This window comes from Euphorbia lathyris, chromosome 4, assembly GCF_963576675.1.
Source record: "Euphorbia lathyris chromosome 4, ddEupLath1.1, whole genome shotgun sequence".
Lineage (NCBI taxonomy): Eukaryota > Viridiplantae > Streptophyta > Magnoliopsida > Malpighiales > Euphorbiaceae > Euphorbia > Euphorbia lathyris.
In genome coordinates, this window is record NC_088913.1 from 20,683,094 (window position 1) to 20,707,819 (window position 24,726).

The 24,726-nt window shown below is 33.7% G+C and overlaps 1 protein-coding gene and 1 pseudogene across 1 annotated transcript; both read left to right on the forward strand.

Moving 5' to 3' along the window:
* The first annotated feature begins 5,872 nt into the window (after positions 1 to 5,872).
* Positions 5,873 to 10,563, forward strand: LOC136226886 (disease resistance protein RPV1-like; annotated as a pseudogene).
* Positions 10,564 to 10,700: 137 nt separating this feature from the next.
* On the forward strand, positions 10,701 to 17,087 carry LOC136226888 (uncharacterized). The gene is made up of 2 exons (XM_066015561.1): positions 10,701 to 10,804; positions 15,618 to 17,087. Exon 2 carries the CDS (start codon positions 15,710 to 15,712, stop codon positions 17,003 to 17,005), a length of 1,296 nt encoding a protein of 431 aa, XP_065871633.1. The 5' UTR covers positions 10,701 to 10,804; positions 15,618 to 15,709; the 3' UTR covers positions 17,006 to 17,087.
* Positions 17,088 to 24,726: the final 7,639 nt, after the last annotated feature.

Genomic DNA, 24,726 nt, shown 5'->3' on the forward strand with positions numbered 1-24,726 from the left:
GGAAAGAATTGGACCTGTTGCATATCGTTTGAAGTTGCCTCAGAATCTTTCAAACATTCATGATGTATTTCACGTGTCAATGTTACGGAGGTGTAGAAGTGATCCAAATCACATTATCCAGGAGCAACCAATCGAACTTTCAGAGGATTTGACTAATAAAGAAGAACCAGTAGCAATCTTGGCTAGAGAGGAAAAAGTGTTACAGAACAAAACAGTACCACTGGTGAAAGTATTATGGCACAGACATTCTTGGGAGGAAGCAACCTGGGAAAGAGAAGCGGATATGAAACACCAATACCCTCATTTGTTCACTTCTTCGGGTAAGTAAAATTTCGAGGACAAAATTCTCTAAGGTGGGGAGAATTGTCACGTCCGTGTCCTTAATTTTTTTTATTTATTATATCCCGAACCCTAAGTTATATTATATTCGTTTTAGGATTAGTCGATTAATTGGGTGTTACGGGTATAGTTTTGAGGGTAATTGCACATTTTTATAACAATTATAAGTTTAGGGTAAGTTTTAAAAAAAATTAGATTTTCGGAGGACCAAAGTGAATAATTATCCACTCAAATCAAGGCCTATATATAGGATAAATTCAGAATTATTGATCATTTTGATCAAAACACTACCTTCTACATTGTCTCTCCTTTCTCCTCCACCTTCAACCACCACTAAAAACAGGGAAGCTCCACCGTTTTGGGTGTTGCCGGAGATCTAACCGTCCAAATCACCTCAAATTTTAACTGGAGACTCTAGACACATAGAAGCAACTTCTGACCGGAGGGATTTTGATTTCGAGTAGTGTACAAAGAATACGGGCTAGGCAGATTTGGGATAGATTTAGGGTTTTGGTGGTGTTGTTCTCAAATTTAGGCTAAGGTAAGTAACTATCAACTAGTTTTTGGTTTGCATGTATAAATATATCTATATTGAGCTATAAATTTTCTTGAATTTGTCTCCTAAGGGTTTTCCTAGAAATGATTTGAGTATTGGTTGTTGAATTGAGTTTGTGTTCAAGTTTGAAGAAAATGAGTTCACAATGGTAATTTTTGGACTATTTTGATTCATACCTTGATGTTGAATTGGTTTTCTTAAGAGTTTGATTATGATTTAGTTCAATTGATGTTGAAATTGGTTTCCCTAAGGGTTTAAGTGCTATTTGGGTTCAATTGATGTTGATTGAATTTCATTAAGAGTTTGAATGTTATTTTGGTTCAATTAGTGTTCAATTGGATTTGTTTAAGGGTTTTAATGTTATTTTGGTTCAATTAGTGTTCAATTGGATTTCTTTAAGGGTTTTAATGATATTTTGGTCAATTAGTGTTAAATTGGATTTCTTCAGGGGTTCAATTGCTATTTTGGTTCAGTAAATGTTGGATTTCGATTTATTGATGATTGTAGTAAAGTTTGATCCATTTGATGAGAAAATGTATACGATTGAAGTTTGGTTGGATTTTGGGTAAAGTTTGTATCCATCAGGAGTAGTCCGGACGGGTGGTTTGATATTTGAAGACCATGTTCAGTGAGGAACATGGCCTGTGTACACAGTCAAAAGACCTAGTCGGGTATTGGCAGCGAAGTGTTAGGTAAGACCAATACGGGATTAGGCATGGTTACAGAGATGTCTCGATTATGTTTGCGTGTTATGGATTGGTTTACGAGGGGATACTCGGTGATGGATACGATATTGAATTTGATTTGAACTTTGGTTTTTAGTAAACGTTTATATAAGAATCATTACATTTTGATTAAGTTTGATTTGAGATTATTGATTAAACTTCCGTTTTAATTCGATGTTGTTTACAAGTTAATAAGTTTAAGGTTTGGTTTGGTTAAATGTTTTCACAAATGTATACATATAGCTATTTTACGTAAAAACTAGTTTCTATAGTTGATAGTTGCTTACTGAGATTTTTGTCTCATATTTTCAAATGTTTTAATGTTTTGAGGCGAAGAAGTACGAGGTACTGAGGGAAGTGTTCGATACTAGGGCGAGGATTGGATACGACCACGATTGTCAAAGTCGTCTTCTAGGGTATTGCATACCATTTTGTACATGTAGACATAGGTTTGCTTTGTGCTTGTGAATGTTTAGGCACCCGAGTTGCCAATTTTGAACAGATAAAGAAGTTGTGGTATGCTGATATTTTGGTCTGAATGTCCAACTATGGTGTTAATTTATGAGATTAGGCAAATTAAAAGTTAACATGTTAGAATTGGAGTAATTTTCTATGTTTCGAACTCGTTTTGGTAAAACGCACGAGAAAATGATTCGTAATTGGAAATTATAAATGATTTTCGACCTTTTTCAAATGTAAAAGTATATGTAGAAAATGTTTTTAAGTTCAAACATGATTTGTAATTCTTAACACTTGATTGTGAGATGTTACTTTCGACTCGTTCACGTCTATGGTAATGTCTCACTGTCATATCTGATTCTATTTTGGATCGGGTTTGACACTAGATGTGAACTTGATAAAGTATTTATCTCTTACTACGTTCTTTCCATAATAATTCATTTTACTTGCTCAATTGGTCCCTGATGCGCTTCGAGCTAACGCTCCGATGAGACTCACTAAGGGATAAGTGTACCCCGTCGTTATCAAGTAATAATCTAGACAAATGCAGGTATCGAATCCACATGATTTACTTCTACAAGTATCGAGGTACTAAGTTTCTAATGTTATATAGGCTTTGGGGGGGGGGGGGGGGTTTGAGATTGAGTTTTGATTATATTAACCTACTCCTAATTAAATTATTCTACTCCTAAGTCATCTTTTAACAATGTAATTACCCGAAGGGATGTGGAAAGATACGACAATGGTAAATTCAACCTATTTTAAACAATTAATTGTTAACCTAATCTATGTCACTTGTGCCTGAGGCGATTAACCCTACTTATCCTTATATGGTTCCTAGCGTGTGATTCCCTTGTAAGGCCGAAACTAGCTCTAAGGCTCAATAATTTGGGCTTAATCTTCCATAGGGTCGTCAATCCTATAGGCTCTAACTAGGTCAGATTCAGCTCGCAGTGCCAAGTAACTATTCGGATTTATGAATGAGTTAAACCAATCAGACAAAGCGTAAGACAAAGATTAAATACACAAATCAATTGAATAAAACAAGAAATTGTATTAACATTAAAGATAGAGAAAGTGTTGTCACGAAGATACAATTAGCCTAAGATTTATAGACTGGATCAGAGGTAAACAGAATATAAAAGAGAAGAAATCTCTTTTAGGGAACCTGTCGACCAGTGCAAATGTCTTCTTAGGACTTGAATGATGGATCCTTGAATAATCCTCGAGGGAAGCAGAGTTTGAGGGTTCTTCAATGGTGGATGGAAGGAGGAAGAGGATTCTTCAAGGGGGGAAGGCTAAGGTTTACAAAATTAAAAGATCTAAAAACTAAAAACTAAAAATTGATTGATGAAAAACTGATTACAAAAATAATTCTCTACTCTCTCTAATTTACAAATTATCTAAAAACTGTCTAACTTTTTATTCCTAACAAATGAAACTATTTATAATAAAAAACTAAAAGCTATTCCTAATAAAAGACTAATTAATAAAACCTATTTCTAATGAAAGACTAATTAATGAAAAAGAAAAAAAAATTAATAAAAAATTATTGTAATGAAAAACTACCTCTCCAACCATTATCTAATAAAAACTAATTTATTTTTGGAAATAAAAAAAATCCAATTATTTAAATACAAAAGCCCAAAGATAATCCCTAAAAATCCGCCAAAATATTCTGTAGGATTTTTGTTTAAATTTGAACTCTTGAGTAGGTTCAATGAATCTGGTCAGAAAAGCTGAGTCCAATAAATCTAGTCAGAAAAGCATCATGATTCTGATCCTTAAAAATCGCCACCTTTATCTCTAAAAATCCGCACATAATCTCATAAAATATCATTTGGATAATTCACCCAAAATTAATTAATTATCCTACTAAAAATCCTTTTTAATTACCAAGTCAAATTTGATTTATTTTTTGTAGGTTAATTTCTTAATTTTGGGTACAGATAAAGCTCAAAATAACATAAAGAGATCAATTCATTAAAAGTGACAAAATACTTGATAAAAGTTAGGAATATTTAATAAAATGATAAAAAGTAATTTAAAAATAAAAAATTGACAAGACAATGATAAATAACTATTAAAGCAAATAAAAAGATAATAAAAGATACAAAATAATCCCTAAAACCATACTAAAACATAGGAGTTTTTGACCCCTATCAGTCCTTGTCCGAGCTGAATTAGTACCTAGCTCTTGAGGGCATCCTTCCAAAGTAGCCAAAATGAATTACAATTCTTGAATTAGTTAAGGGTATCAAGGATAACGTTTCGAGAAAAAAACTTGTTTTTCACGTAGAGGGTCTCACACTAGGAAAAAGTGAGATTGTCATTTTTCTATCTCTTAGTCACAAAGCACACATGGTATGAAAAACATGTGCTATGATGTTCTAATCCTTACATCTGAAGAAATCGCATATTTATGCTCAAAACAACACCATATGAAGGTTTCAGTTTCGATGTGCCATACCATCTAACTTTAGTCAATCTCATTATAGGATTACCTTCGGTTATCTAAGACATAAGATTTCATTCAAACAACTTTGATTGAAATATGAGATTGTAAATAATCTTATATATATATATATTATCCACTCATATCTATATTTCTATCCTACATGCTAAAGAACATGGATCCATTATTACTGCAAAACAGTATTGAGCAAGTTCTCGTTTACTCAAAAATTCGCCTCATCTTTATCTTTGTCACCACAATTAACAAAATGAGGGTAAACGCTTGTGTGAATGAGCTGCTACTCTGTATGACATGCTCAATTGCAAACATTAACATACAATCTTTACATATACGTGTATTATAGATGATTCAAAAAGACACTTTATTGAATTTGAAACACATGTCACAAAAGTTACATGTAATAGAAATATGTTTAAATCCTAAGTAATCCCTAAGACCTAATATGTTTCACAAAAACATCTCTCTTGACAGGTTTCGTTAGAGGGTCAGCAATCATGTCATGAGTCGAAACATATTTCATACAGACTTCTTTGCGTGCAACTATTTTCTAACAAAATAATACTTGATTTCAATATGTTTTGCTTTACTATGAAATCTTTGATCCTTAGAAAAAGCAATAGCAGATTGACTATCACTGCTGATTATTACTCGAGAGCTTGTTGTAACAATGTTTAGGTGATCCATGAATCTATTCAACCAAACGGTCTCCTGGGCTGCGGATGAGTAAGACACGTACTCAACTTCCATGGTGGATAATGCTACACATGTCTGTTTCTCGCTACTCTAGGAAATTGCCCCATTTCCGAGTAAAATGATATACTTTGTCGCGTTTTCATATAATGCGATAGAGAACAAAAATTATACTCTGTCGCGTTTGTCGCATTTTCAAATAACGCGACAGAGAAATGAAACTATATATGTCAAGTTTTCAAATAACGCGACAGAGAATAGAAAATAAACTTTGTCGCGTCGTTTTCAAACCACAGACGCCATTATTATCGTAGTAGCAGCAAACGCAACAAACGCGACATAATATAGTTTGCAGTATCAGCAAACACAACAATGTACTATAAACTCAAACAGAAACAACAAACATAACAATGTACTATACCCAACAATGAGATAAAGATTATTTACCTTTCCTTTGCTTCGACCTTTGTTTTTGCCTTACCCATGACAACGATGCCGTAATTTGCTTGTTTCCGATGGAACGAGGTTGCTAGAAGTTCTCTTCGCCATGAAATCACCCTTCAAAAAAAAAAAAAAAAAAAAAAGACTGAAACGGTCTTAATATTTAAATGGCTTTCAAATTTACCCAAATTTATAATTGTCCCCTAAATTTAGTCTCCATGACCAGGCTTTGAAACTCTCCTTCTAAATCACCTCAAGAACAGCTGTGTCATGTCATTAACAGCTTTTGAAATTAAATCTTTTTCATGAATCACTGATTTTCTTCAGTTATGATAGTATTATGGTTGCTTCTTCTTCTAATTATTCCTCTTCTTCTTTCACCATTTGCGAGACGCATCAAGCCTTCTTCCTCTTCTACTTCGTCCTCGTCGTCTCTTGCTTCTTCTTCTTCGACAACTTCAAAGAAACATGAAGTGTTCATCAATTTTAGAGGTTCAGACGTCCGTGATGGTTTTCTCAGTCATCTTCAAGATGCTTTGAAGCGGAATGGAGTTGATGCCTTTGTGGATGAACAACTTAAATCAGGAGAAGTGATCTCAAAATCCCTCTTGGAAACAATTGAAGGATCATATATTTCAATTGCCATTTTCTCACAAAATTATGCGTTTTCTCCATGGTGTTTGGATGAGCTGGTGAAGATTCTTCAGTGCAAGGAAACGATCGGACAGATAGTCATACCGATTTTCTATGGTATAGATCCAACTCATCCTCAACACCTGACTGGGAGTTTTGGGAAAGCCATTGCTCAACATAGAAAAAGATTTGACAAGTCTTTAGTGCAGAGTTGGGGCCAAAGTTTGAACGAAGCATCCCAGCTGTCAGGGTTCGATTCCCACAACTTCAAGTAAGTTCCCTAAATCTTGTTCTAGTTAGTAACTTTACTTTTAATTCCGCTTCAGCATTTTTTGATTCTCATTGAAATTGTGAAAGAATACCAGCTCATTACATTTGTATTATTTGTTAACTTCTCCTTTAAACATTAAACTAGCCAAAATTTCTATTGAAAATTCAATAACCCAAATCATAATTAAGATGAATTTTGTTATCGTTTTGACTTGGTCAGGTCTGACTCCAAATTGATTGAGGAAATTACCAGACGAATTTTAGAGAAACTAAATGATTTGTTCTCAAGTGATTCCTCTGATGATGATAAATTAATTGGAATTAATTCACGTGTAGAAAAAGTAATTGCATTATCATGTCATGAAGATGTGAATGTGGTTGGAATTTGGGGTGTAGGCGGTATTGGCAAAACAACTATTGCACGGGCAACTTTTGATCGTGTTTGGAGTCAATTTGAAGCTCAATGCTTTGTGGAAATGTTAGGGAAAAGTCAGAAAGGGGTGTAGATATACTACAAAATGAAATCCTTCCTAATTTATTAGGGAAAGACAGTTTCATGGATGTATCTTCATTCATCAAAAAAAGGCTTTCGCGAAAAAAGGTAGTTGTTGTTCTTGATGATGTGAGTGATTTTGGTCAAATTAAATCCATAATAGAAAAAGGGATTTACTGTGGTTCTGGGAGTAGACTTATTGTCACAAGCAGAGATAAACATTTGCTCAAATACATGGGTGCTGAAGTGTATGAAGTAGAGAAATTAAATGACCGTGAAGCTTCTGTGCTCTTTAATTTGCATGCTTTCAGACAAAAAGTTCCTGATGAAGGGTATGTAGAACTTTCTAAAAGAGCAGTACAATATTCTCAAGGTCTTCCATTGGCTCTTGAAATCATAGGTTCCAATTTATACCATAGAAGAGTGGAAGAATGGGAAGATGAGTTGGAAAAACTGAAAGGCACATCTGACCAAAAAATTCAGAAAATATTGAGAATAAGTTATGATAGATTGTCTGATATTGAAAAGGAAGTATTTCTGGATATTGCTTGTTTCTTTAAATTGAGATGCAGAGATGATGTGGAAAGGATATTAGATGTCCGAGGTTCAAAAATAGGAATAAGTTGTCTTGTTGAAAAGGCTCTTATATCTATATCTTTTAAAAATTGTTTGAATATGCATGACTTGATTCAACAAATGGCCAAAGACATTATTTGTGAGGAAAAGGCGCTACAAAACCGTAGTAGGCAGTGGAATCCTGAAGAATTATATATTCTGTTGACTAAGGAAATGGTAAGAATCAAGCAATCTGACCTTTTTCTTTTTCTTATATCTTGGGATTGATAATAAATATTGCTTTGCTAAGAAATGAGCTCCAGTCTGATAAATGTATGTATTTTAAACTAATTTATTACCATTGGGTTGTTCTCAGGGAACTGAAGCTATTAAAGGTATATCATTGAATATGTCCAAAATCAGAAACATGAACCTAAGTCCTAAAGCATTTGAGAGAATGTATAATCTCAGATATCTCAACTTCTACTATTCAAGTGTATCACCCTGCAATACTAACATCCAAGTACATCTTCCTCAAGGCCTCGAATATCTGCCAGGACAGCTTAGGTATCTCTGTTGGAATCAATACCCTTCCAAATCTTTGCCAGTGAGTTTTTGTGCAGAGAAACTCGTTGAATTACACATGGTTGATAGTCAGCTTGAAGAACTTTGGAACGGAGTTCAGGTACTATTTAGGATGCAAATTTAGGTGTTTATTACTTCGAAGTGCACAAAATATTAATCCAGTCTTCCATTTTCCTTGTGCAGAACCTTGCAAATCTGAAACTAATTGATCTCTCTTACAGTGAAAAGTTAATCAAAATTTCAGACTTGTCCGGAGCCTCAAATCTTGAGGCTTTATATTTTTACGGGTGCACAAGTTTGGTTGAGGTTCCCTCTTCTTTTGAATATTTGAGCAAGCTTACTACGCTGAGTCTTGAAGGATGTTCTAGTCTTAGCCTTTTGCCAAGCTGCTTTCATGGTCTTTTAAGTCTTAAGACTCTTTCATTGGAAAGATGCTCAAGGCTAGAGAGTCTTCCGGATGATATTTGTGATCTTAAAAGTCTTTCTTGCTTAAATATCGCATATTGTGAAAATCTGTGCCGATTGCCACAAAACTTGGGGAATTTAGAATCTCTGGAGCAATTTGAAGTTCGTGTAAGTGGTATAAAAGAACTACCTGATAGCATTTGCAACTTGACAAGTTTATCTTACTTAGATGCATCTGGTTGTGTAAATCTACATGGCCTGCCACAAAACTTGGGCAATTTAGAATCTCTAGAGACACTTTATGCATATGGAAGTGGCATAAAAGAACTTCCCGAAAGCATTTGCAATTTGAAAAATCTTCAAAGCTTAGATGTCAATGAATGTGTAAATCTACATGGATTGCCACAAAACTTCGGGAATTTAGAATCTCTGAAGAAATTTGTCGCACGTGGAAGTAATATAAAAGAACTACCTGACAACATTTTCAATTTGAGTGCTTGTACAACATTAGACGTCGGTGAATGTTTGAATTTACATGGCCTTCCACAAAACTTGGGAAATCTTGAATCTTTGGAGGAGCTTGTTGGAGATGGAAGTGGCATAAAAGAAGTACCATCCTCCATCAATAATCTGAGGAACTTGGAACTTTTGGACTTTTCTAAGTGTCAAGGTTTGATACTCGCGCCTCTTACAGGAGATTTTCCCCATCTTGAGTATGTCAATCTAAATGACTGTGGCATTTTAGAATTTCCCTGTGGTCTGTGCTCTGTAACATCATTGCAGCGTCTGTATTTAAGAGGAAATAATTTTGAGATCATACCTGAAAGCATCAAACAACTTTTGATGCTGGAAGAACTAGATTTAGGTCACTGCAAGAAACTAAAATATTTACCTGAATGCATCCAACAACTTCCTATGCTGAGAATGCTGAATATAAGCGAATGCACCTCTCTGGAGCAGAACCAACATAATCAAATGATGGACCATCTATTGTGGGCAAATCTTGAGGTATACTTTTGTTTAGGATATTGTATAAATTTTGTTTACTGTTGCATTTATTTATTTTTCTCTTTAACTAGTATTTGTATCATGAATAAGCTGTTGTTGTACATTCTTAGGGGATTGAATAGCAAGGTGCGCATTATGATCTATGGGTTTAGTGTTTTGCTGTAAATTAACGTCTAATGATTAAAACTAAGTTGTTTGTTAACTAGGTCACTTTGTTTTGTTTCTTACAGAAGCCTCTGTTTTTGACAAGCTTATACTGTTTTCTAGCATTAATAATGTATAGTTGTTCCATACTATTTAACGTGTAAAATTGGTTTTATGGAACAGAACAAGAGACCTCTTATCGGGTTATGCTTCCAAGGAAGTGAAGTGCCAGAAAAGATGACATATCAAAACAAGAAAGGAAATTCTTTGTCTTTCTCATTCAAACTACTCGAGCAGAATCCCTATCTTCGTTGTTATGGTTGTGCTGTTTTAGATCCCAAAGCCGGTGAATTTCGCGATGGTCAAGTCCTTGTTGATTGTGTTGGGCATTGCATAGCTGAGTCTGGTCAACACTGTTCACGTCTTGAAGTATTTTCAGTTTCACCATTGTTTTCTGGCATCGTCATTCAATCAAAGCACGTGTTACTTCAAGATTTTATATTTCAGAGCCATGACTTTGTTAAGGGTGGTAAATATACGGCATTCTTCCAGTTCTCTGCTAGAAAGCCTGAAGACAAACGGCACTGCAGTCATGATGCAATAATTAAGTGTAGTGTACATCCATTGTTTGAGCATGAGTTAATTGATGAAAGAAAGGTTAGTAGATGGTCAACTCTAATGAAATTATTGCTTCTAATTCTGATTATAATTAAATTTATTGAATTAAGCTAATGATTGCAGGATTGCCATTCAATACTTAATTAATAGCATCTAATTAATCAATTCTTAAGGTACTCATCTGCAAAACTCTACATTCCAAATTTAGTGCATTGTATATATACATCTAATTAATTAATAGCATGAAGACAGATGCTTTGTTTTATGAAATTAAATCTTCATCATAATGCTCTGTGTTTCAGAAATCACAATATATCGTCAGATTAGAGGATCCTATAAGGTAGTTCTAATCTAAATGAAGAAATTCAATGTATGAAGTTCATCCTGCTGGAAAACAATCCTATGAGGTAACATTTCCTTTGATATCCTTCGTTAGCATTTCAATCCATGTTGTTTGTAGCTCAAACATGAAAAGTTATGTCCACATTTTGCCCGTCCATTCTCATTTCTTCTTTCCTTACTCGTCTAGTAATTGTTTCCTTCCAAAGCATCACAAATTATTTTATTTTGGATGCTTTAGCCCTTGTTTCAATGAAGTTTTTCCTATTTTGACCAGCGTTAGAGTATTTTTTTTTTTCCTTTTCCTTCATATTCAATCTCATTCTTATGTCATATCTTAATAATTATTATAATAATTATTTTTATAATAACTTTCTATTATTTTTATGAACTTGCAATTCGTCGTAGAGAAGTAGTGTATTGTCCATGAATCTAGAGAATCTTTCAGTCGACATAACAAACTCATGAAATTTTAGAGCTGGAACACAAGTCCATTGATTAGGTCATCTCTTCGATAAAATGGTAGTCTGAATGGATTTTTTGGTTGATGGAAAAAACGAGAGGATATATTGAATCAGGCAGTTTGGCAAATAACTAATCACTAATGTGATCTTGTTTCGTCATTTTTCTTTAGTCTGCCATGATTCAGAGACTATGGCTGGTGTAGTTATTTAGGCTGATTGTTTAGAGTTGTTTATATTCCATATGTCTTAGTGTCTCACGAACTCCCTCAAATTTGAAAATACTTTGATTTTCGAGGAAATTACAGAGTAGGCGATATTTTAATTAATTATATGGAAATTCAATTATTACTTGCCAAATTATCTCAAATTATTCTTGGTTTTAGGGATTGAACGAGAGAATACTGAAACATATATGACTAACATTTATTTAGAAAACCTTGATTTTAGGAATTAAATAATTGGATTTCTTCTATTTGTGCGTTTTTCTGTTATTGTTTATTTTCAATAATCATAAGTAATTACTATAAGCAAATTTTATATAATTACTTCGAATTTGTGGAGATGGAAAATTTATTACAATGGAGGAGATGAAGGAGAAGGGCATATAATGGAATTTATCAAATATATGTACCGTTGTTCTAGTAATGCTAAAAGAATATATATTACACCTTATTTTATTACTCAATCTCTTTTAATTCATTCACTCTTACGGGGTGTTTGTTAGAAGTGATATAGGAGGTGGGATAGGGATAAACAACACGAGATAAGTTACCCCGTGTTTGTTTGGGAGATAGAAGAGTGAGACAGATGAGGGATAAGTTTCTTATCCCTCAAATCCTATACCCAGGAGAGGGGTGGTACAAGGAGGTGAGATAAGCTCCTGCGATTTTAATAGGATGGAAAAGTCCATCTTATCCCTCAAATTAACCTTATGTAGTTTAAATAAGGTTAAAATAGTAAAATGTATTATTTTATCCCCATCCATATCCCACATACCAAACATTAAATAATAATTCTCGACTATCATATTTTTATCCTTATCCCAACCATTTATCCCTATCCCAATTTCTATCCCTATCCCTATCCCAATAGAATACCAAATGCCCCATTAATGCGTATAACTACAAATTTTGTAGAACTGAATCTACACATCAAAACGTATATATAGTTGGGTCATAATTCACTTGATTCAATCAAGACATTTGGATTAATTGGATTGGGTGATGTAGTAATAAATAAATAAAAAGAATATACAATTAATTTAAAATTATTTTTATAAATTATATATATATATACGTAGCCATCAATTGCTTTTTAAGCATTTTTTATATTAGTTTTTCCTTTATCAAAAGTCATGCCTTTAAGAAATTGCAAGAAACTAATGAACATTTTCAATATTGTAAAAGTATCAAGTAAAAAAACTGCAATCATATTGCAGTAAAATTCAAATTGATATAGTGGGCTGCTATTTACCGCAATATTTTTTCCACCTACCGCACTATTTTGACAATTATGCCCTCCTCATAATTTAAACTCAAAAAATAAAAAATCTCAAATCCTCTCAAATCCTTTCTAGCTTTTTGGTTTTTCAAAAAACCCGACCTAAAACAACACGCCGCCAAAGCCAGGAGCGGGTAAAGGCTTCATGAAATCTCCGATAATTTTTTTTTTTAAATTATTCAGAAATCACGGGTTTCGCCTCCGAATCGGAGGCAAAACCCGTATGAATTTACGGTAAACGCCGTGCCGTTTTCGCCAAGGGTGGAACGGACGAACTGTCCATTCCACCCGAGGTGGAAACGGCACGGCCGTTCGTTCCACCTAAAGGTGGAACGAACGGCGCCCTCGTTCCACCGTACTGTGGAACGAGAGCCATGCTCGTTCCGCCTTACGACGGAACGAGCGGCGCATCCGTTTAGGCCAATCCAATTTAAAAAAAATTAAAAAATTAAAAAACGAAATTTTAATTTTAATTTATATCGTAGGATTACTTCGTGTACGAAATCATGGTCTTCGGAAATGTTCGGGTCCATTTTCGTCCAATTAGAGTTTTTAGGCTTGGGAGAGAAAGAGAGGAAAAAAAAGTTTTGGTTTTTGAGTTTAAATTATGAGGAGGGCATAATTGTCAAAATAGTGCGGTGGTTGGAAAAACATATTGCGGTATATAGCAATACCCTTGATATATGTAGTCAAACCAAAGGTGAAAAAGCTCGAGGATCGGAAAGGAGTGAACAATAAATATACATATTGAAAAAGAGGGGGATTATTTTATTTTTTATTTTTATTTTGTACCCTTTGTCTGTACTTAATTAAAAAAGACACGGACTCATCCCAGCTCTCGAGTTGACCCCGGTTCTTGCCGGGTTGTTGGATATCAATAAACCGAATCTCACCTACACTAGAGACCTGGTTAGTTCCTAGTCAGATCGGTCGGACTGGCCAACTCGCCCCGAGTCTGACAATATTAATAATTACTTTCTATCTAGTTTTTTTTTTTTTTTTGAGGAAAACTTTCTATCTAGTTTAAGAGTGATTTTATTGTATATTTGTATATATGACACACGCTCGACAAATTCCAAATATACGTATATCTAATAAATTAATTAAATATGTTTAATTAATTATTTACATAAATTATAGACCTAAAATATAAACTATAACCTTGTATATATGACACACGCTCGACAAATTCCAAATATATGTATATCTAATAAATTAATTAAATATGTTTAATTAATTATTTACATAAATTATAGACCTAAAATATAAACTATAACCTAAATTATAAACTCTAGACTCTAAAATATATAATGTGAAGATATTAAATTATAATCTTATAGATCGACTGATGTATTTTGATTGCTTTGAAACCTCATTCTTTCGTAATTAGGGGTTGCTCTGTTTTCTAAACAATTTCTGATTCTAGGTTTCCTTTTAGGGCAGAGGCAAATGAACGATTGCTTGAGGATTATAATAAGGAATAATTTTAATGTATTATTAAAATCAAATGACATTTTTTTTTATCAATTTGGATTAATTTTATTGTTTCGAGATAACATTCTGAATTGATTATTTTTGAATAACGTATATAATATATACGTAATTGTATTTATCGAATTTATTTTTACATACATATGTCAAATAAAATGTGAATTTTAATAAGGAGTATTTTAAATATTTTATAAATCAATTTGGTATGTATGTAAAGTAAATAAAATTGAGAATATTGTTAACATATATGAAAAATATTACCCTAAATAAAAGTCAAGCCTAAATTAAGAAGCAAAATTTAATTACATTTTTTCTTACAAATTATTTGATTATGGAAAGTTTATCTATTTAAGGTAGAAAATTTACCAAATATTACTTTAAATGAAAATTCAAGCATTAATTATATGGAAATAAAAATTGATCACACCTACTTATAATAGAATATGTAAACTTTTATTTATTAGGAATTACCCTTAAATGAAAATTAGTACCTTACCTTTTTTTTCTTTTTTAGTCAAAGTTTATGTTCCTTTTTGCCTAAATGTCTTTTAAAACATTCTCAGTCAAAAGTTAAAACGAGTTCTTTTAAAATCTCTCAAATAGATTACAAAACAAGCTGTTACTAAGTGCATTTCCAGTTCTCTAATTCTTATAAATCAAAAACCCTCATATTACTTATATTACATTTCTATTCAAAGAAATCATAAGTTTGAGCAGAAAAGCTTGGTATCATGGCTTCAACTCAACAAACCAATCCAAGAAATTCAGGAATGAGCCAAATAACCAATTTCTTCGTGAGAAGATGTGTCAGTGACAATCCTTTTACTAGAAAACAATCTTCGATTGTTTCAAATCAAACATTTGGGATGTATCCTTTTTCTAAAAGGATCTTTTTACTATATTCAGGTTTTTTCTTCTTTTTTTTTTTTTTCTTTTTTTCTTCCCTTCTCTCTAGATTTTCTGTTTTTTTATATATTATATAACTATTGATGGTTTAATATTGGATATATATTGATGTACAATCATGTTAATGTTCAAGCAGTAATACAAGAGTTTATACCATCTGTTATCATGGACCTTACAAAATGGCTCTTGTGTTGAATATGAAAGACTTAATTGAAGAAAATTTATTTTTAGCTAAAACTTTTACAAATATTTTGCAACTGAATCACTCTTTTCTTCTTTCAATTTGCTGCACACTCTACACATATCACACACACTCTACACATATCACAGACACTCACTCTCAATTTTATTTACTAATAAGAAATATCATTAGGATTTGTATTGTACATAACAACTAGAACTTTACTGTGTATTTTGTATATATACTGATGTACAATGACGTTAATGTTCAAGCAATATATAATACAATAGAATTTATTGTTTTCCATACTTTCTTACTCGTTGTTCTCTTGTCTAGCAGATTATCCGCTGAGAAAATCTATTGACAGTGAGAAAGATCTTGACTTTGTGGTAGATGATTGTGATTCATTTTCTGAGACTGCATCTGCAGCTATGATAGATGACTTTGTGGGAGATGATTGTGGCAGTTTCATTATTAGTCCCATGGTTTCTAGTAGCTCTTCGCCAACTGCTGCTTTGGCACATGATCCTCTAATGCTTCCTTATGATCCTCTAACTGCTGTTATTGTTCCTGAATCTGAGGCTGAGCTGCCAGATGTTTCAATCTTTAATAGTCAAATTGAGCCAGAGTATGTAGCACATGTGTTGACCACAGAGAATTTAGCTCAGAAGTTCAGGCAATGGTTATCTTATATTCATAATCTGGTAACCAGTTTCCAATCTTGGAAAGCTCTCTTTGGTCATATGAAGTTTCATTCAACTGAAAAAGAGAAATCATTGCTCATGGAAGAACAAGAACAAGAAGATAATGAAGAAGAAGAAGAGCAGGATTCATGGACTAGTATTATGGATAGCCAACAATCTGATAATGAAACTGCTGCTCCCAATCAGAAGAAGAAGAGATCACAGAGGCGGACAAGGAAAATCATGGGTACTAATACTGCCAATTCATCTGTTACTGAAATTGAGCAAGAACAAGAAGAAGTTGCTATTTCTCTGATGATGCTTTCTAGAGATGTTTGTGGGAATTCTGTTGCTGAATCTTCTGATAAAACAGAACAATCTGTTTCTGAGTTTTCAAAAAAGAAGAATTCAGGATTTGAATTGGGGAAAAGAAAGTTAATTGATAACAACCTGATGGTGGAGGGCACTACTTTTGTAGATGCTATAGCAATTGAAGGAGGTCCAGATGATGAAATAGTTGAATGTGATGAGTTTACTGAACAAGGATATAATAATCAAGCTGATGAAAGCAACCAACAAGTTTCAGGTAACAAGGGTCAAGAATCTGAGTACCAAGAAGCCATTGTTGAGGCGTCAGGGGTTGTTTTTGTTCCTGAAGAAAGTATGACCATGAAGACGACTCCGACTCCGACTCAGACTCGCAGTAATTTGGCAACAGAATTGATCGTCATCTCAAAACCTGACGTTTTCAAGAGCCTAACATCAGATACGTATGTGAGCTTTGGTGAGGCTAAGATTGAGGACTTGAGCTCGCAGCTACAAACTCAGGGGGCAGAGCAGTTTAAGGCTCCCCATCTCAGCCCTGAGACTTCAGCTGCTAAGGCTCAAGAAGGTGAATTGCTGATGACTCAAGCTGGAGTTACCGGGTCCAGAAGAAGATTAAGAATAAGAAGAAGAAGAAGAAGAACAACTACAGATCGAATTGGTGATGACTTTGAAGGAGATGCCATCATGGAACTTAGTAATATTGTTAGCAATCATTAATTTTTTTAGTTTGATCAGAATTCAACCTAGCGATCTCGTGTTTTAAAATCAAATTGTTAGCAATTGAGAAATCAGAAGTTAATAGCATCATGTCACTAATTCATTCATATATAAGGAAAAAAGTTATAAAAGTAGAATAAGGTTCTCCGAATTCCACCGGAATAAGGCTCTAAATAAGCAGAATAAGTTTCAGAACGTGGGTTCTTGGCTGTCTGTTTGTGCTTGTTTATTTGAGTTGAGCTTCTTCGGGGTTTAGAACTATTGATTACAGGTATCTATTGGTAATATTGGTTCTGTGTTTAGAACTTGTTCTGCCAGGTATCTATTGGTATAGCCTTGTTTGAAGAACAGTCAATCTCCATTAAGAAGTAGGCTAGGATAGAGACAAGTTGTAGTTAAGGGGGCCTCCTTGTAAATGTGTTTGCTGCATGATTGACATACAGAGGGAGTCTAAATACAAAATGATGGATTGATGTTCTGAGGCAACATGTTAGGCCTAGCTAGCTCGGAGTCTAAATACAAAATGATGGATTGATGTTCTAAATGCAAAACTTCATCAATATTGGTTCTGTGTTTATTACCATCCTTGTTATTTGTCCGTATATTGATGAAGTTTCTAGTTTATGCTTCATCGTATTGTTAAACTCTTTTTTTTTTTTATTAAGAGTTGAAACTGAGCAAGTTTAGTAGTTAGGCATACCAGTAGGAAATTGATTGCTGAATCATCGTAAAATTATTATATGATAAATGTTAAAATGAAGAAATTCTACAAATAAAATTGAATTTTTGATCCTTGACTGATATAAGATGCCACGTGAAGTCCTTGAAGTCCATTGTAGAAATGTTTGATCATTTAGCTGTTGGTTTTGAAATGTGAGACTCTCTCAAGGCAGCAAAGTTAGAAACCAATTTGTGAAAAGGAGGCCATGATTCTTTTATTACAGCCAAATTTCCAAATTCATTAATCCATTGTGTGAGCAAAGGGAAGTTTAAGGCCAATTACCTCCTCAAAAACAGCAACATAATAAGCAATCCAACCCAAAGCAAGATCCAATGCTCCAACGAATTTATTTCCTTGTAGTTCTTCTTCCAACTGCTTCAGATTGTCCATTGCTTATGATATTGCTTCTTGTTGCTCTTTTCCTTCCTTCACCAGGACTCCAAATGCTATTGATTCTAACACCTACAAAAGGGAAGAGAGATTAAATTAATTAGAATTGTCAATTTTTACTATATTTATATCATGTGTTTAACACTATACAATAATACCTTATCATCACCTAATTTAGCCCAAAATCGAGCTTTTGCTCGTTGAAGAGGATCTTGAGGCGTTAGTGGATATTGGTTCCATGTTTCTTTGTAGGCCTAAATGTTTTGAAGTTGTCAATCTGATTTAGTTAAGGGGTCTCCTTGTAAATGTGTTTGCTGCATGATTGACATATTGAGGAGTTTTGAAGCATCATAAATAATAACAAATTAGTTTTTTTTTTAATTACTTCAACAAAATTCCATTAAAATATTCTTAAATAAACAACTTCAATATCAAATACTAAAGAAATTTATCAATATCAAATACTAAAAAACTTTATTTCTATAACTAAAATTTCAATTAGCTTTCGAGTCATAGACCTTTCTGTGTCATTCAATTGGTCATGGTATCCCGAAATTTCATGATGGGTTTGGATTCTCCATCTCCAATAAAAATGGTGCAAGATCTCTCCTTCAATATCCTTTCACCTTAAAATATTATTTTCCGATTTGTTATTGGCTAAGTAAATATCTAATTGTGTCTTCATTTGGATCACCGATGATTTCTTCACACTAAACAACAATTTTGATTGCCTATGTCATCTGCTCAGTTTTGGTGCGAGGGTCAGTTGTAGGATCCTCTTCATTACAATGAAAATTGATTATGTTTACCAAGTGAACACATTGTTTTCTCTTTTAGTTCATAATAAACAGTCTTATTAATTATTTGTCTGTATATTGATGAAGTTTCTAGTTTTCTGCTTCATCATATTGTTAAACTCTTGAAGGTAATTGTACTTGATAAAAACTTTATATAATGATAAACACGAAATCATATGATTGTAGATAAAAGCCTTAATTAAAATAAGCATTAATCACATACACACGTTTAATCATAAATAATAATTTTAAGGAAAAATTACAAATCCGAGCCAATTTGAAAGCTCATTTACATATTAGGACTACTTCACTTACTTCCTGCAAATCTAGAAATTTTCACTTCATTTCGATAAAAGTACCTTCATTTTTCTCATTCTCCTTTTCCTGCAAACAAAATGGAAGCAGCGGCTCCTTCTCCATCTTCCATTCTTTTCTTTCTTTTCATTTTCTGCAACAATTTAGACAAAAATCAAAAGAACAATACAATCCAAGAGCTAAAGCTTTGTTCATCCAACAATCCAATTCAAATTCGTGTAAGTCTTGTGTTAGGTTTTACCAACATTTCAATTTCAATTTCATACAATATCATAAATAATTTCTAAAATTGACTTAACTTGCCAATTTTATAGGTAAAATTGATCGTGGCTGTCAACATTAACGGTAAATTGCACCATTTTAGACATTAATACTAAAATTACTCCTACTTTTAATCCTTAGGGTATTTTTACACTTTATCCCAATTAATTACGCCCAAAATTGCTCTATTATCCAAAATTGTTCATGTCACGTCAATGACGACATCAAGGAGTAGCTTGTTCCGTACATTATTGATACGTATATTTCCCATCCAATAATGCATTATTTTCTTGTAAACTGTTTGTTATATCTCTAATTTAGACAAGGGATTATATTTATATGAAGATATGTATAGGATGACATGTGTACCACTAAATATTATGCGAGACCATAACATATCATATTTATATAAACAAATACCACAGATACAAGGCGATGAGTAGGTATCAATATCAAATACTAAAACACTTTATTCATATAACTAAAATTTCAATTAGATTTCGAGTCATAGCCCTTTTTGTGTCACTCAATTGGTCATGGTATCCCGACATTTCATGATGGGTTTGGATTCTCCATCTCCCATAAAAATGGTGCAAGATCTCTCCTTCCAATATCCATTCACCTTAAAATATTATCTTCGATTTGTTATTGGCTAACTAGATATCTAAAATGGATTAGGTTAAATTGAAAACTTGATCTATTTTAAAGTAAGAAATTTATTAGGAATTACCTTTACATGAAAATATGTACCAATAAATTGAAATTAAGCCCAAATTGAATTTAAACTAACTAATATAGACAAATTAATTACAACATGCTAAATTCTAAGTTAACTAAATTGAAGCTAAAAATTTAAGTAAATGAAATCAAATTAATCCATAAAAATTAACTTAAACAAACAGATAAAATTTAAAGGGAATGATGAAAATTAAATTACTTATTTAACTGATTTAATTTATTCAACGTGACTAAATAAATTAATGAATTTTTTCTAAAAAAAGCGCTAATTAAACTTATTATTAAGTTGAATGAACTAATTAGGAAGGATGGGTTAAAGTGGTAGAAAGCCCAATATCCCGACAGCGCCCCTGGTCCTGATGGGTTTGGAGGGATTTTTTTATCATCATTTCTGGGACATTGTAGGTACTGATGTTTGTAATATGGTTCAAGCATTCTTCGATCATAGTTGCATCCTTCCTGGTTTAAATTCTAGCCTTATGGCACTGATCCCTAAGTTTGCTGTAGCCGACAGAATTGAGAATTTCCACCCAATTGTGATGAGCAACTTTGGTTTTAAAATTATTTCAAAAATCCTTGCAGGTCAATTGGCATTTATTGCAGCCAGAATCGTTTCTCCCAACTAGTATGGTTTTCTTAAAGGCCGCAGTATACACCAGTGCATTGCATTAGCTTCTGAGGGGGTTAATTTGCTTGATCGAAAACGTTTTGGTGGTCACATGGCCCTAAAGGTTGATATCCGAAAGACTTTTGATACTTTGGATTGGAATCTCTTGTCTGTGTTGGATTGTTTCGGATTTTCCCTCACGTTCAAAGACCGGATTCTAAATATCTTGGCTTTAGCTCGTATATCTATTATGATTAATGGTTCTCCGAGGGGTTATTTCGGTTGTTCTAGGGGGGTTAGGCAAGGGGGCCCCCTTTTTCCTCTTTTATTTGGCATTGCTGAGGAGTTTTTTTCTCGTTGGTTATCTAAAATGGCGCGGGATGGTATTTATGCCCCAATGTACTACTCTAGTGGAAATCCTTTTCCTTCTCACCTCCTTTTTGCTGATGATATGCTTATTTTTGGTGTGGCTTCTATGCGCAACATGTGTCCGCTCAAAGATTTCTTTCTTTTCTATAGGAGGATCTCAGGTCAACAGGTTAGCTGGAGCAAATCTTCGGTCTTCTTTGGTTCTGAGGTTAGTCTACCTAGGCGAGATATGCTTGCTCATTGTCTTGGCATCCGTATGGAGTCTCTTCCGTTCAATTACTTAGGGGTTACTCTTTTTAAAGGAGCTCCAAGAGCTCGCCACCTCAGTAGCCTGACGGATAAATTTCTTTCTCATTTTTGTAAATGGAAAGGTGGTTCTTTGTCCTTTGCTGATCGTTTAACTCTAATTAAGTCTGCTATAACTGGCTCTCTGGTTCATTCCTTCTTAATCTATAAGTGGCCTATGGGATTGTTGAAAAAGCTTAATAGAGGGGTTAGAAATTTCCTTTGGACGGGTTGTGTTGGGGTTTAGTGTCCTATAGACAATTGTTCTAGGATACAAACTTAATGTAAATGAATTGTTCTTTATATCATTTGTTTTAATGAGATATATGTTTTATAACTATATAAAGGCAACCCCTTTTAAGCACTAAATAAAGTCTAATAAAAGGAAATCCGTAAGTTTATTTAAAGTGATTATAAAGTGTTCATACAAGCATGAAGTGAGACAAAACTTTATAATAAACTGATAAACTTAAAACCACCCCAAGTCAAGTGATATGTTTAGGATTGATATATATCACTGTTGAGACTTGCATGTAACAATGTCTTCTGTCCGACAGAAAGCTGATCTCACAAGCTTTATATATACAGATATCTGGACAGTTATATGGATCCGATGAAAAGTAGTTCATTAGGATTGTGGATCCAATTTGAGATAACAGGATGGGTAGATTCATCCTTGTCACCTGTTCATCTCATTGGTATTAATAGGTATAACTAATCCTCAGACTCAAAGGAATATTAATTGGTATTCTGGATTACGGAATGTGACGCTTTGACTCTGGTGTAACACGATCCTTAACAGAGATGACTCTGGGGTGTGAACAGTAGACGTTGGGTATCACAGGAAGTGATTGCGGGATCGTTATATATTGGATTGAGCATTTATCACTCCCGATAAATGGGAGATACATCCAAGGATCGCTTGTGGAAGACTCGACTCTAAATTCTTGCAAGGTGATAGCTTAAGACTTGAAATACAGATTTCACTTAACCTATCTATTTGAGTTGACTCGGCCTGTACAAGTAAAACGAACGTCTCGCTATATGTGACTTGACATCATCCATAGTCATAAGATTCAGTTCAAGGATGTAGTTGATAAAGGATCGAATTATACTGTAACTAATATGGAAAGGTTAACGACAGAATCAACTTGTCTTCTTATGGCTCTGGGGGAATGATTACGGACTTGCTAATCACATACTCTGTACATCATTCCGTTATGCAAAGATTAAATATAATTCTTTGAAAATTATTTAATAACGTTGCATACGGCTAGAAGCAATAAGAACCTAATGGGTCACACATAAGACTTGGAACCTAAAAGAGAGATAGATGTTAATTAATTGATGGAAGCCCAATTGAGCCCAATAAGGCCCATGGACCAAGGGGGGGTCGAAATTCATGTAGTAAAATACATGAATAATTAATTTGATTTTATTAATTCTAATTAGATTAGGATTATGAATTAAATTAATTAAGAGATAAATAAGTTAGGAGTTTGATAACAACCCAAATTATTCTTGAATAAGGAATAAGGGAAAATTAATAGAAATAATGGCAAACCATTATTCCTTCTAAAAGAGATATTTATACATGATTAATGTGGAATTAATGATAATTAATGCAGGGGAGAATATGCAAATAATGAGGAAAAGGAAGGAGTCTCTAGCATTATGCCACGCCACGTGGACCATGGCGAGATACGCCATAACGAGATACGCCCGATCAGAGCGAGTAGCGGAGACCCGCCATAGCTCTCAAGGAGAGCGTACATACGCCTTGACGGATCAATGAATACGAAAAGGGATATTCATCTTACTGACAGAATATTATCCCAAGGACCAAAAGGGATATTCACCTTGAGAACGCCGCAAGAAGAACCGGATGGCGGATCTCCACGGTTCAGCTCAGTGAGATCCGCTGGCGAACCTATGAGGCGAATCTCCTCTTTCACCTGATTCATCACAGTAACGGCAAACCGCCGACTCGGCCATAAAGACCATTAATGAGCTATCAATTAGCTAACCGCCAGGTTAAAGGTAACCAGTAACCACCAGCTTAAAGGTAACCAGTAACCGCCATTAATGGAGCATTAATGGAGACCTTCTAGTTGCTAAAGGTTACGACTTCTTAGCTATATATAGCCTACATCCCTAGGCTATCAAGGTACACATTCACTTACTCTTCGTCAATTCAGTTTGCTCTCTTGATCTTCCTTACTGACTTTGGCATCGGAGTGTCCCCGGCCGATCCCAACGGCGCCTCACAGGGACGTGCTCCGATCAAGGATTTTTCTCCGAGTTATCAATTGGTGCGGTGAAGGTGGATCTCTAACAAACAGAAGATCACAAAATCTTGATTGTATAGAGTTTCACAAAGAACAAAACAGTGGAGTCAACAGAATAGAAATCACAATCTCAAACTTTGGCTCAATCAGTACAACAAATCTATCCAAAGATACAGTTCTCCATATATTGGTGGGAAAGAGTTTTCTACATTAAATCTGGAATTTTATGATGAAAAAGATAAGTTTCCTCCCCTTTCTTATTCCATTTTTAATTAAAGAAAATTGAGATCCCTCACTCTTATAAAGTGCTATGAATATCATTACATGTTATTATGATAAATCTAATAAACTGTGAAAGATGAAGTTATAAACACAAATCTTTCATTAAATCTTGCATGCTTACTATGCCCTCATATTTTTATGCATGACAAGTGTAATATGATATTATCATTGAATTAGTACAAACGCATGTATAAAACCCGTAATCTTGGGATTTACAAAAAAAAAAAATCATCCATTCAATGTGATTTTGTCATTTGATATTAAAATATCATAAAAGGGCTCATGTAATTACAAATGATTTAGATCTGGTCGGTCTTTTGGATGAACATGCATATAACTATTAGAAGAAATTACAAAAAAATCATATTTGGTTTTTCCTTATACAATTCACCATCTATATATGGCTTTTCTCCTATATAGTACTTTTAATATCAAAAATTCATATTTTTGAATATTGTTTTGTCAAACAGTTATTTCATTCCATTTTTTACAAGGATGTGTCTATTTATATAAAAAACTGTTTATTTGACATTGTTAGAATTTCTGTTACCAACACAAGAGACTTGAAAATATTGAGTCTATTTGTAATTATCCTGTAATTGTCTCTAACTATTAAGGCCATTATGGGCTGATGAATTACCAAATTGGATAAACAAAACTTTCATGTC

Excerpts from the sequence above, each read along its gene's own strand:
- LOC136226888 (XM_066015561.1), top strand. The coding sequence starts at position 15,710 with ATGATAGATGACTTTGTGGGAGATGATTGTGGCAGTTTCATTATTAGT.